General features: G+C 41.9%; 1 protein-coding gene across 1 annotated transcript in view; it reads right to left on the bottom strand.

The window, feature by feature from the left end:
* psmf1 (proteasome inhibitor subunit 1) overlaps positions 1 to 15,149 on the bottom strand; it is a 187,014-nt gene that overhangs the window by 156,567 nt on the left and 15,298 nt on the right. Inside the window, exon 4 of the mRNA XM_041203798.1 lies at positions 13,279 to 13,476. Within this exon, the coding sequence (XP_041059732.1) occupies positions 13,279 to 13,476 (198 nt within the window). The remainder of the gene's footprint in view (positions 1 to 13,278; positions 13,477 to 15,149) is intronic.

Raw genomic sequence — 15,149 nt, 5'->3', positions numbered from 1 at the left:
TAATTAGAGCAGTGCATAAACTTACCTTTGTTCAACAGCAGGGGCTACATTGCCACAGTAATGTTATAGAAGCTCATGAAAAAGAAATCAATTCACTGAAGCACTGTCTGTGGAATTTAAATCACATCAATCCCGATAAAACTGAAAATTGGTTTATTTAATCTCTATAGAACTGATTTAAGCAGTTAGCAAACTGCAACACAATACTGCGTAAACACAAGAGTTATACACTGCCACTAAACTAGAAACAGCCAGTTAACTCAACCCCAAAACTAAAGGTCAGACATTAAGGTGCTGCTAAACAGTCATGAGGTTGAGTGAGGGCAGATGTTGGGGGCTGCCAGTCATACAGCTGGAGTGTCCATCACACCTTTTCCTCATAAAGTTGTTGACCCTTACTGGGTCCATTTTGTCGAGCAGCTCTCTGGCACATAACCCGAGTATCCATCCTACTTGAATACCAGCCTTGGTTCAGTGGGTAGCATATCGCACCTCGGAGTTAGAAGGTCGGTGCCTTCAAGCCCCGCTGCTGGATTTGAGTACTTCAGGGTTACACTCCAGTGTAGAAACTGAAGGAGTACTGCGCTTTTGGAGGTGTTGTCTTTCAGATGAGACACTAAACCAAGGCCTACAGGTGGCCACAATACAGACCACAGCACTATTCAAAGAGGATGAGGAGAGCTACCGGCGTCCTGGACAATGTCTGTCCTTCAGCCCAATAACATCGAAAACTGATGAACTGGTTATTTATCATAAAAACAGAATTACCTGGAAAAACTCAGCAGGTCTGGCAGCATCGGCGGAGAAGAAAAGAATTGACGTTTCGAGTCCGCATGACCCTTCGACAGAACTTGAGTTCGAGTCCAAGAAAGAGTTGAAATATAAGCTGGTTTAAGGTGTGTGTGTGGGGGGGCGGAGAGATAGAGAGAGAGAGAGGTTGGGGGGTGGTTGTGGTTGTAGGGACAAACAAGCAGTGATAGACGCAGATCATCAAAAGATGTCAACGACAATAGTACAATAGAACACATAGGTGTTAAAGTTAAAAGTGTTGTTCCCAACACCTCATCTTCCGACTAGGGACTTTACAGCCTTCCGGGCTGAATATTGAATTCAACAACTTTAGGTCGTGAGCTCCCTCCCCCATCCCCACCCCCTTTCTGTTTCCCCCTTCCTTTTTTTTCCAATAAATTATAAAGATTTTCCTTTTCCCACCTATTTCCATTATATATAAAAAAAACCCCCACTAGAGCTATACCTTGAGTGCCCTACCATCCATTCTTAATTAGCACATTCGTTTAGATAACATCACCAACTTTAACTTTAACACCTATGTGTTCTATTGTACTATTGTCGTTGACATCTTTTGATGATCTGCTTCTATCACTGCTTGTTTGTCCCTACAACCACACACCCCCCCCACCTCTCTCTCTCTCTATCTCTCCGCCCCCCACACACACACCTTAAACCAGCTTATATTTCAACTCTTTCTTGGACTCGAACTCAAGTTCTGTCGAAGGGTCATGAGGACTCGAAACGTCAACTCTTTTCTTCTCCGCCGATGCTGCCAGACCTGCTGAGTTTTTCCAGGTAATTCTGTTTTTGTTTTGGATTTCCAGCATCCGCAGTTTTTTTGTTTTTATTTTTGTTTTTATCTATGGTTATTTATCATGTTGGAGTTTTGTGGGAGCTTGCTGTGCATAATTGTCAGCTGTGTTTGTGTATGTAACAAATGACTATATAGCAACAAGTTCGAGCAGAAGAATTTCAGTTCATCGAGCCCACCTATCCACAGTGTTCTCCTGATACATTTCTAATAACCTTGTATTTCATTTGTCGACTAGAACTGGTCTAGTTCACTCTTGAAATTTATTAAGGCATCTTGTTCCATCGCCTGTGCCGATGAGCTGTTCCTCAAGCTTTCCAAACTCTGCAGTTAAAAAAGCTCCTCCGGCATTTTCTTTTGTTGTCTTTAATTTGCAAGTATAATCCCTTATGCTTAAATTCTGTACGTAGATGGATCCAATTTATCATCATTTTACTCCTATTGTATTCCCTCGATAGGCAGTCAATCTTTTCTCAAGTTCCAGGATCAGCTCCAACAACTGAGTATCCTTTCAAAATAGTCTAAAACTGCACCAGGTGTGATCTGACCAGGACCAAATATAGTTTTAAATTGGCCTTTCCAAATGTAAATGTCATTCCTCTTGCTATGTACCTTGAAAATCCCGTTTTAATGTTTTGTAAAACAGTCTTGGAACTTTGTCCTGATGGTTTTAGTGACACGTTCAGTAGCACCCCAAGAACCGAAACCTGCTCCAAAACATCAAGTACACTGTCATTTAGCACATAATACACATCAATCTTATATCTATCAAATCTCATAACTGTGCATTTCACAGTGTTAAACTGCACCTGCCATTTGTCTGCCCTGGACTGAGCTTTATCAAGATCATTTAGAATTTGAGCCCACTGATATTCATCACTTGTGAATGTTCCCAGTTTTGTATCTTCTGTAAATGTCGACAGAAATTGAGTGGAGAAATTGCAGAGGCATTTTAATATAGGGAAATGTACTGTTATGACATTTGGCAGAGGGAAGATTGATATGAATTATATGTTATTTGAAAACAAAGGGTTATTTCTGAAGTGCACTCACTGTTGTAAGTTGGGAAACATGGCAGTCACAGAATCACAGAATTGTTACAGTGCAGAAGGAGGCCATTCAGCCCATCTTGTCTGCACTGGCTCTCTGAATGAGCAATTTACTGAGTGCTATTCTCTCGCCTTCTCCCCGTAACCCTGCACGTTCTTCCTTTTCAAATAACAGTCTAATTCCCTTTTGAATGCCGCAATTGACCTTGCCTCCACCACACTCTCAGGCACAGCATTCCAGACCATAACTACTCGCTGTGTGAAGAAGTGTTTTTTTCCATATTGCTATTGCTTCTTTTTTAAATTACCTTAAATCTGTGCTCCCACACAGATCCTTTCATGATTGGGAACAGTTTCTCCCCAGACCCCTCATGATTTAGTATACCTCTATCAAATCTCTCAGCTGCCTTTTCTCCAAGGAAAATAGTCCCAACTTCTCCAATCTATTTTCACAACCGAAGTTGTTCTTCCCTGGAAACAGTCTCGTAGGTCTTTTCTGCACTCTCTCCAATGCCTCCACATCCTTCTGAAAGTGCGGTACCCAGAACAGGATGCAGCACTGCAGCTGAGACTGAACTAGTGACTTACCCAATTTCAACATAACCTCCTTGCTCTTATACTCTAAGATAAAAGCAAAATACTGCAGATTCTGGAAACCTGAAACAAAAACAGAAAATGCTGGAAAAACTCAGCAGGTCTAACAGCATCTGTGGAGAGAAAGACAGGGTTAATGTCTTGAGTCCACAAAGCTAGCTCTGAAGAAGAGTTACACCGACTTGAAACGTTAGCTCTGTCTTTCTCTCCACAGATTAGACCTGCTGAATTTTTCCAGCATTTTCTGTTTTTGTTGCTCCGGTACTCTATTCCCCTATTTTTTTTTTTTTAAATTCATTCATGGGATATGGACTTCGCTGGCTGGGCCAGTATTTATTGCCCATCCCAAGTTGCCCTTGAGAAGGTGTGGTGAGCTGCTTTCTTGAACCGCTGCAGTCCATGTGGTGTAGGTACACCCACAGTGCTGTTAGGGAGGGAGTTCCAGGATTTTGACCCAGTGACAGTGAAGGAACGGTGATATATTTCCAAGTCAGGATGGTGAGTGACTTGGAGGGGAACTTCCAGGTGGTGGTGCTCCTATCTATCTGCTGCCCTTGTCCTTCTAGATGGTAGTGGTCGTGGGTTTGGAAGGTGCTGTACTTTGTAGGGCCGACAGGGCTGAGATTGCCGTTGTTGTTTCCAGTGCCCAGGTTGATGCCGGGTGGTCCGTCCGGTTTCATTCCTTTTTTGTGACTTTACAGCGGTTTGTTACAACTGAGTGACTTGCTAGGCCATATAAACCACATTGCTGTGGGTCTGAAGTCAGGTCGGTTTTTACAACAATCGACAAAGGTTCCACAGTCATCGTTAGACTTTTAATTCCAGATTTTTATTAAATTCAAATTCCACCATTTGCCATGGCGGGATTCGAACCCGGATCCCAAAGCATTATCCTGGGTCTCTGGATTGCACGTTCAGTGACAATACCACTATGCCATCGCTTCCCCTAAAGCCTAGGTTACCGTATGCTTTTCTTTAAAACACTCTCTCAGCTTGTTCTGCCACCTTCAATGAGTTATGAACATTTACATCCAGGTCCCTCAGCTCCTGCACCCCCTTTAGAGTTGTACCCCCTATTTTATACTGTATCTCCACGTTCTTCCTACCAAAACTAATCACTTCGCATTTCTCTGCATCGAACTTCATCTGCCACCTGTCTGCCCTTTTCATCAACTTGTCTATTTCGTTTTGAAATTCTACACTATCTTCCTCACAGTTCAAAATGCTTCCAAGTGTCGTATTGTACGTAAGTTTTGAAATTGTGCCCTGTATTCCGAGGTCTAAGTCATTAATATAAAGCAGGAAATGCAAGATTCCCAACACTGACCCCTGGGAACTTCACTTAGACGTTCTTCCAGCCCAAAAAACATCCATTAACCACTACTCTCTGTTTCTTATCACTTAGCCAATTTTGGATCCATGTTGCCACTTTCCCCTTTATTCCATGAACTATAACTCAAGTCTGTTGTGTGGCACTTTATCAAATGCCTTTTGGTAGTCCATGTATACCACATCAACAGCACCACCATCATCATCAACTCTCGATGCCACCTCTTCAAAAAACTTCAGCAAGTTAGTTAAACACGATTTTCCCTTAAAAATCTATACCGGCTTTCCTTAATTAACCACATTTGTCTGTGCGACTATTAACTTTGTTCCAAATTATTGCTCCTAGGAGTTTCCTCACCACTGAAGTTAAACGGACTGGCCTGTAGTTGGACTTATCTTTACACCCTTTTTTGAACAGTGTAATGTTTGCAATTCTCCAGTCCTCTGGTACCACCCGAGTCTATTGGAGACTGGAAAATTATAGCCAATGCATCCATAATTTCCACACTCACTTTCCTCAGCAGTCTTGGGTGCATCTCATTCAGTCCTGGTGCCTTATCAACTTTAAGTACAGATAGCTTATCCAATATCTCCTCCTTATGAATTTTAAAAGCTTTTAGTGTCTGAATGACCTCCTCTTTCACTATGGTCTGGGTAGCATCTTCTTCCTTTGTAAAGACAGATGCAAAGTAATCGTTTAATACCTCAGCTACTTCCTCTGCCTCCATGTATAAATCCCCTTTTTGGTCCCTAATCGACCACACTCCTTTTTCCACCATTTCACTATTTGTATGCCTAGAGAAGACTTTGGGATTCCCTTTTATGTTAGATGCCAGTTTCTTTTCATACTCCCTCTTTGCTGTTTCACCACCCCTCTGAAGCTTCTATATTTAGCCTGGTTCTCAGTTTTACTTTCTACTTAACACCTGCCATAAGCACACATTTTCTTCCTTATCTTAATTTCTATCTTTTCTGACATTCAGGGAGCTCTCGATTTGTTTACCCTACCTTTCCCTTTTGAGGGAATATACCTTGACTGTGCCTGAGCTCTCCCTTCTTTGTAGCTAGCTCACTGTTCAGCTACCATTTTGCCTGTCAGCCTTTGACTTCAGTTTATTCGGCCCAGATCCATTCTTACCCCACTGAAGTTGGCTTTCCCCCCCCCAACCCCGGTTAATTATTTTTACCCTGGATTGCTCATTGTTCTTTTCCATAGCCAGCCTGATGCAATGACTGTTATTCCCTAAATGTTCTCCGCCAGACACTTGATCCACTTGGTCCACCTCATTAGTAAAAAGCAGGGTTAGCAGTGCTTCCTTTCTGTTCATTTGTATACAGCAAGATTCCATAGACAGTGAAGAGATGATGGCCACCTAATCTGCCTTTGCTAGTTAAGTGGTGAATAATGGCCAGAGCTCCCCTACTAATCTTTGAATAATACCATTTAATTTTCTACATCTGGATGTGAGGGCAGTCTGTGCCTCGTTTTAATGTCTCATCTGAAAGGCCACATCTCCAACAATGCTGCATTGAAGGGTCAGCCTAGATTCTGTGCACACATCTCTGGAGCAGGACTTGAATCTGTGGCCTTCTCACCGAGAGGCAAGAGTGCCACCCACTGGGTCCCAGAAGACACTACGAAGAAAATCCAACCCTTTGTTTAGGATTAAACAACAAATGTGTGAGCTGCATTTCAAGGACAGTGAAAGACATGCCCTTCTGGGGGCTCCTGGTGAGGAGAAGCTGGTACATGGATCTTCCACAATAAGTGCCAGTGCAACATTGGCAGGCCAATGTTGCCTAGGAACAGGAGGAAGCCATTTAGTCCTGGGTCTGTTCCATCAATGAATGAGGCCATGGCTGATCTGTGATCTAACTCCATATACCCGCCTTTGCCCCATATCCATTAATACCCTCCAAAAATCTATCAATCTCAGATTTAAAATTAACAATGATCTAACAGCAATTGTCATTTATGAATGAGTGTTCCAAACTTTGACCATCCTTTGTGTGTAGAAGTGGTTTCTAACATTACTCCTGAAATTTTGTACCTTAATCCTAAACTCCCCAGCCAATGGAAATAATTTCTCTCCATTTTCCCTATCATATCTCCCAACGTATGAAAACTTTGATCAAATCACCCCTTAATCATCTAATTCGCAGTGTTATGATCCTTGGCCAGATCCCAGGACGTGGGGCCAGATCCGATTAGGGATCAATAACATTTTGTTTAAAGTAGATGAAGGCTGAGATTCAAGGTTTGGAATAAAGCCACAAGGTTCCATGGGTTTTGAACAAATAAAAGCAAACTTTACTATACAAACTAAGAAAGATAAAATAAATTATAACATGCATCTCATGTTCTAACATTCAGGTTAAGTGTGAGGTACATGTGAATTAACAGACGAACTGTGGTCAGACACACCACACCACAGCGTAAATGGCAAGAAAGAATCCATCGATTTCTCAAGAACCCACCCAGACGTCAGTAAACACCAAGTCAAACAATTTTGTTGAAACTCTGTCTCACGAAGGATTCCCAGATTCACCTTCAAAGATCTCTCCTTGGAATTCTCTCCAAAAGTCACTCCCACTTGGACAGCTTTAACAATGGTCCATCTCACAGAGTTTCAATCTCACCTTCTCCCTGGATTCCCGAGTACACTCAATACTAGCTTACAAGCACACTTTCAGATCTGTGGTCGTGCCAAGCAGAATACCACTGCTCCAAAGGGGTAGCTTTGCCCCAACAACCCTCTTAGCTTAAAGTCTGCTCCCCTCAGCTCTTTCTTTAGCTGATTTCTCTTTTAAAATTTACTTCTGAATCTGTTTCCACCGCCCTCTGAAGCAATGCATCTCAGACCACAATAACTCAGCATAAAAATGATTCTCCTCAGCTCCTCTCTGGTTCAAACAATTTTGTGAACAAATTACAAAAATGTTTGACTTTTGGGGGAAACAACCTTAAATCAAAGAGATAAAAGCAAAAGACTGGTGATGCTGGAAATCCAAAACAAAAATAAAAATACCTGGAAAAACTCAGCAGGTCTGGCAGCATCTATGGAGAGGAACACAGTTAATGTTTCGAGTCCGTATGACTCTTCAACAGTTGAAGGGTCATACGGACTCGAAACGTTAATTGTGCTCCTCTCCGCAGATGCTGCCAGACCTGCTGACTTTTTTCAGGTATTTTTATTTTTGTTTTAAATCAAAAAAGAGCTTGTTCTCAAAAAGTGTGTGCACAGTAGTGAGTCTCTCTCTCATGCTGCCTGTTAAGGTCACTTCCAATCACATGTAGTATTCCATAATGTTCATCACACAGGATTTCCTTGGTGAATGAAACACATACAAAGGGAACAGAAGTAATGCAGCATTCAAATGTTCACAGAGTTACCTACAAGAACTGTCAATTAATAGCATAATAATAAGCAGCGAGAGGTCTCTTGTATTTAGGTGGCAGCCCTGGCTCAGTGGGTAGCATTCTTGACCATGGGCCAGAAGGTTGTGGATTCAAGGGCACAAAATCTAGACTGACGCTCCATTGCAGAGAGTGCTATACCGTGGGAGGTGCTGGCTTGCTGGCTAGAATTAAAGTGGAGGCCTTGTCTGCCGCTTCATGTGGACATAAGAGGTCCCACTGCACTATTTCTCTTCAGTTCACTAAAACAGATAATCTAGTCAATTATTTGATTACTGCATGTGGCATCTTGCTGTGCACAAATTGGGTGCTCTGTTTCCTACATTACAAAACATAAATATAAGTCTTTCTTTCCTGTGCAATTTGCAAATATGGAGCTGCTTAGTTTCGGCCTATGTTTTTTGTTAGGAATTCTTAACAATTCATTCTCTTTACAAGAGGTTTAAATTCAAACAGTCCTGAATGCCAGCCAATAGCTTCAAGAACTACCATGAGAAGCCTCACCTTATGGTAGAAACAACACAAGACTCTACTGACAGCGCTACAACCAGCAGACCATAACAAATTGAACTAGCCTGGAGATGACACTGGGTCTGTCTCCAGAGAAGGGGGGAAGAGGCAGAATGCAGGAAGAGATGAAGAAATGAATTATTATATAACCATAGCAGTTGACAGCCTCAAAAACATAGTAAGTGCAGCTCGCATAAGATTGAGAGAGCTCAGGAAAAGCCTGTGATTTACCGCACTGATACAACTCACACCTGGTCAGGAGTCTAAAAGTTCTATTCAGGATACCTTCCACCTAAAGGCCAGTTAATCCCTTTAAAAAAATAAGATATATAACTTCAATAATAGAAACTTTAGCACAAAGGGAGGTCTTTCCTGCCTGTGTTGAATTAATGTCCCTCCAAGGACTGCCACATTTTCTGCTATCTTCCATATAACACAACTTCCATTTAACTAGCATTTTTAATGTAACATCATGTTCCAAGGTGATTCACAGTAATGCAACAACAAAAATTTGACACTGAAGGAAATATTAGGACAGGTGATCTAAAGCTTGGTCAAACAGTTAGATTTAAAAGAGCATTTTAAAAGCAAGAGAAAGAAGTGGAAAGGTTTAGAGAGGGAATTCCTGAACTGAAGGCCTGGGCAACTGAAGGCACAATGGTCAAATGTAGAGCACAGGAAATTGGGGATGCAAAGGGGCCAGAATTGGAGGAGTACAGAGATCGCAGAGTATTGTAGGTTGGAGGAGGTTTAAGAGAGTTGGGAAAGTTGAACTTAGAAGGGATTTGAACACAAGGAAGCGGAGACACTGCTGGACTGGGAGCCCATGTAGGTCAATGAGCACAGGGCTGCTCCTCCACATTCTTCTTTTAAAGTAATTATTCAATAACTTGTTTGGAATACTGTAAACAATTGATCGTCAATTAGAAATTGTGACAGAACATTCCACATTCTCACAATTGCATGAAAAAGTTTCTTTCATTCATTCAGTTGCCTTTGCTGAGATTATGACCATTTGCCCATCGGTGGAGCTAATCTCTCTTTATCTTCAACTCTCCCCCCCTCAATCTTCTCCGTTTGAGAAATCGGAGCCCTAGTTGCGACAGCCTTTCCTTGTAACTCAAGAAGCCTCAGCACGAGTATCATATCCTGCCTATTTCCCACAACTGTCATATAGTAAGGTGTGCAAAATCGTGCTGTTCCGGATCTCGACTAACCATTGTTTCAAACAGAATAATCACGGCTTTTATAGACAAAATTATCTGCACACCAATTTCTCTTTTCTCTTCCAGGCAGTGAAATACTCCTTTAGGGGAGATGGTGGCTTAGTGATAATGTGCCAGGACTAGTAATCCAGGGGCCCAGGCTAATGCAGTGGGGACATGGGTTCAACTCGCACCATAGCAACTGGTGAGTTTAATTTGAAATAATGAATCTGGAATTGAAAGCTAGTCTCAGTAATGATGACCATGCAACTAACATTGATTGTCGTAAAAACCCATCTGGTTGACTAATGTTCTTTAGGGATAGGAATAGGAATCTGTCATCCTTACCCATTCTGGCTTACATGTGACTCCGGACCCACAGCAATGTGGTTGACTCTTAATTGCCCTCTGAAATGGCCTAATAAGCTGCTCAGATCAAGGGCAGTTAGGGATGGGCAACAAATGCTGGCCTAGTCAGAGACGCCCCATGAAGGACTAAAGAAAGAAATTGTCATGCGAGGCAAATTTTCATTTATTTTGATCTTTTATTCAAAATACATCATCTTCTATACCAAGAAAATAAAGATTTACATCTGTTTAGCACCTTTCATGGCCTCAGGGTGTCCCAAAGTGCTTTGCAGTCAATGCACTGCAGGAATTCACCAAGGTTCCTTCGACAGCACCTTCCAAACCCACAACCACTACCATCTAGAAGGACAAGGGCAGCAGATAGATGGGAACACCACCACCTGGAACTTCCCCTCCATGTCACTCACTATCATGACATGGAAATATATCATGTCACTGGGTCAAAATCCTGGAACTCCCTTCCTCAAAGCACTGTGGGTGTAGCTACATCACATGGACTGCAGCGGTTCAAGAAGGCAGCTCACCACCACCTTCTCAAGGGCAACTAGGGATGGGCAATAAATGCTGGCCCAGCCAGCGAAGCCCACATCCCGTGAATGAATAAAAAAAAAACACTTTAGAAAGTTTATTCACTGTTATATGTAAAATCAAAGCTGCTAATTTGTATACAGCAAGCTCCCACAAACAGAAATAGGAATAATGTCCCAGAAAATATGTTTTACTAAAGGTTGGTCAGGACATTGGGGAGAACTCCTGTTCTTCTTGGAATCGTGCCATGAGATCCTGATGGCTACCTGAGACCTTGGTTTACACCTCATCCAAAAGATGACGCCTCCAACTGTGCTGCACTCATTCAATATTACACTGGAATCTCAGTCTAGAGTTTGTATGAACCTGCGTCTGCCACTTATCTGCCTGTTTCCCTATCCTGATTACATCCTCCTGCAATCTGTCTGACAGTCTGATAATTCCTCCCCAATTAGTATTATCAGCAAACTTTGATATCAATTCTTGATACCTGAGTTCAGGCTGTTTATCTTCACTTCCATTCCTTGTGTCCCATTGCCTGTGCTCCTCACTCTTCATCTGAAGTGATAAGTCTTTCCTGATAATATGTCACAAATTTACCTTTTACGAATTTCAACCTATGACTCCTTATAACTCTACGGTCATAGATGCTTTGAAGTTATGTGCCATTCCATTTACATTAAGGTGTAAAACCATGGCTCATGAGTCAGAAGCCTGTGGATTCAAAGCTTACTCCAAAGACTTGAGCACAAAATCTAGGCTGAAGATCCCAGTGCAGTCAAGGGAATGTTGCACTATCAGAGTTGACACTAAACTGAGGCCCACTTGCCCTCTCAAGTTGATATAAAAGATCCCATGGCACAATTCTGAAGAAGAATCAAGGATTTCTCCTGGTTTCCTGCCCAATATATAATCCCTCAACTAGCATCACTAAAACAGATTAGCTGATTATTATAACGTTGCTGTTTGTGGAAGCTTGCTGTGCACAAATTAGCAGCTGGGTTTTCTGCATTACATCATTGACTATACTTCACAAGTATTTTATGGGCTGGAATATGCTTCAAGATATCATGAGACTATAAAAATGCTATATAAATGCCATTCTTTCTTTCTATAACAATAATTTATTAAATCATCATAACTGCGGTATAATATATTCAGGAGCTATGCCAAGGGAGTTGCTTATGCTTAGTGTACCCTGTTAACATTCCAGTGTGTATGATAACAGAAAAGGCCACTTGCCAATCAAAACACTCCTTCCACAGTACCTATAACGATGTCAAACACAGATACCCCCACACCTAACACACTCATTTCCTTAACTCCCGTGTGAACCAAACAGACATGGTAACATCTCAGCTCATGTCCTCAACTGGTATTGATTCAGTACATTTCTAAAGGCATCAACTCACCCAGAATAGGAAGCAAGAAGTTCCAGCACTCTATTTGTTATATCTTCTTATCTGGTCACTTCTCATTTAGAATTGTGCTCGAGGCTTTGCCAGTTTTGTCATTTACGTGCTTGGTTTTTATGCTAACTAACCTGCTTATCTTTACCTTTCATTGTTCAGAGAAACAGTATCACATCTCCTGCCAGTCTTTCCATTTCCTGCAGTTAAAACATTCTACCCCCACTGAGGTGCCCACTAAGGTTCCTCTGTCACAGGATTGTCTCATTAGTGTCATACACACAAAATATTGACCAAAATTCCCACTTCTGTTGACTGGTGATGAACCCGACAAGATATAATGAAATTCTTGCTGGCAGGCGTGTATGTGTGCAGCATGGAAATAAACAGCAACCCTGCGGAGCTCAAATCAAGAGCACATTCTGTCCTCGCATAAAAAACAAGAATGATTTATCTCTTTCAAAATAACTAGCATAGGCACAATAGACTGAATGGTCTCCTTCTGTGCTGTTAAATTCTATTATTTAAATTGTGAGTTTTTTCCCCCTCTCTCTGTTAAGACATTGCTATAGCAAGTGCCACAGATTTGGAGAAACAAGGTTGCAAACTAACATCCTGTTTACAACTGTGTCTTATTTTCATTAGACATCCTATGGGGTAGGGGTCCCAGAGAGAGGAGCACCTCCTTCATAAAAGTTTAAAGAGACTTCCCAAGGATGTGGAAGGTGCTAACTGAATGGACATTTCTTCCTTATCTAATCCTGTTTGCCGTGCTAGAACTTTTATCTGAGTCAGAAGGTTGTGGGTTTGAGACACACTTTAAAAACATGAGCATGTAATCCAGACTGACACTCTAGCGTTATACTGGGGGAGTGCTGCACTGTTGAAGGTGTTGCCTTTCAGAGATGTGAAACTGAGGTCCAATTTGCATTCTCAACTGGACTTAAAAGTTCTCATACTACTTCTCAAAGAGCAGAGCAGGGTCTCCTGTTGTGGGAACTTGCTGTGCACAAACTAATGGCCATGTTTTCCTTTAGTGTGACAGTGACTACACCTCAAAAGTACTTCATTGGCTATAAGATGCTTTGGGATCCTGATGTCATGATAGATGCTGTGTAAATGCAATCTTTCTATAAAACTTTGCAATTGATAGAATCCCCGTCTCCTGACCAACCTTAATTTGTGATCAAATGTTAAACTAAAAGTTGCTCCCAGTGCACTCACTGCTCCATCTTTCTGAATAGTAATGAGAATCCCTACTCACCAGGGGGGCTGCCTCTGCGGTGTATTGGGTGGAATGAAGAGTGGGTTGGTGTCTGTGTGTGGCTGAGCACCTGGAACAGAATGAACTGGTTTCTTTCCTTTCTGTGGTCCCCCTCCAGCCCTCTGTTTCGTGCCAACTAAAGGAGAAACTATTGTTGATTCAATATGACTCCGCAACTCCTCTTCCTTCTTGAAGACTCTGTTTGGGAGAAGCAGTAGAAAAACATTTCCATTAGAGCAGCAAAAAATAGTTCTTGATAAATGAGGAACCTGACAACTGTGGGGAGTATTTGTGACACAGGGGAGACGGACTTGAATATTTCCTTAGGATTATATGGCACATAAGGAGGCCATTTGGCCCATCGTGCCTATGCAGGCTCCTAGCATGTACGTTCCAATTAGTCCCACTCTCCCTGTTCTTTCCCCATAGCCCTGCAAATTCCTTTTCGAATGCTATTGATGAATCCGCTTTCACCATTCTTTCAGGCAGTGCATCCAGATTATGCCAACTTGCTGTAAAAAAAAACTTTGTTTCTCATCTCCTCTTTGGTTTTTGTTCCAACTAATCTGTTCCCCAGATTACCAGCCCTCCTGCCACTGAAAACAGTTTAGCCTTATTTATTCTATCGGAACTGTTCAGGATTTTAGACACCTCTATCAAATTCCCCTTCACTGCTCTAAGGAGAATAACAACAGTTTCTCTGGTCTCTCCACATAGCTGAAGTGCCTTATCCCCGATACCATTCTAATAAATCGCCTCTGCACCCTCTCCAAAGCTTCCTAAAGTGTGGTTCCCAGAATTGAACATAATAGTCTAACTGAGGTCTACCCAGCGTTTTTTAAAAGGTTTGGCATGACTTCCTTGCTTTTGAACTCTATTACTCCATTAATAAAGCCAAGGATCCTATTTGTCTTATTAAACAGGCTTCTCAACTTGTTCTGCCATCTTCAAAAAAAAAGTAAAATTGCTGAGTTTTTGTAATCCTTGCTACAATTAGAAAAGTCTCATATCTTCCAGCCATGGGATCAATTTTTGTATCATCTACAAGCATCTTAATCATGTTTCCTACATTTAAGTCTAAATCAATGAGATACGCCACGAATAGCAGAGGAACTAATACTGGGCCCTGCAGAACCTCAGTCACAAAAACACCCATCAACCATTGCCCTTTGCTTCCAACTTGAGCCTACATTCTCCAAGGCCACAGGCCCATTATCCTGGAAGATGATACTTGAGTTCTCTAAAACTGACAGGGAAAAAGCAAAAGGTGCAAAACTATCCACTGAGCTCAAGGTCTCTGATACATTTGAAGAGCTCCGGGGAATACTCAAGTTACTTATTTACTCAGACTGGAGAGCTCTTTCTGAGCTCCTTGAGATAGAATCGATATTTTGTCTTGTAATGAAAAAAAAAGCTCCTTTCTTTTAATGTTTGTGCTTTCCTTTTTCCCCTCAGCTGTTTATTCCCCATGTCATTTATTGAGTTTCTTTGGTTATTTTTTCTTGCTACTACGGATGCAAGACGAGACAACAATGACAAATTGCATTTATATAGCGTCTTTAATCTAACAAAGAATACAAAGACATTTCGCTGCAGCATTGCCAGACAAAAAACATTGACACCAAGCCAAAGGACGAGGCATTAGGACAGGTGACCAAGAGCTTGATCAGAGATGTAGACTTAAAGGATTGCCTTAAAGGAGAAAGGGAGGGGAACATAGAGAGTGAAGGATGGGGGGGCGGTGGTGGAGGACAGAGAGAGAAAGGCGGGAGGGGGAGGGGGAGGGAGGAGGGGCAGGGAGAGTAATACAGAGATAGGTTTAGGGAGGGAATCCTAGAGGCTTAGGGCCTAGATGCCTGAAGGTATGACCA

This window comes from Carcharodon carcharias, chromosome 14, assembly GCF_017639515.1.
Source record: "Carcharodon carcharias isolate sCarCar2 chromosome 14, sCarCar2.pri, whole genome shotgun sequence".
Lineage (NCBI taxonomy): Eukaryota > Metazoa > Chordata > Chondrichthyes > Lamniformes > Lamnidae > Carcharodon > Carcharodon carcharias.
This window is presented reverse-complemented; position numbering and strand designations above follow the sequence as displayed.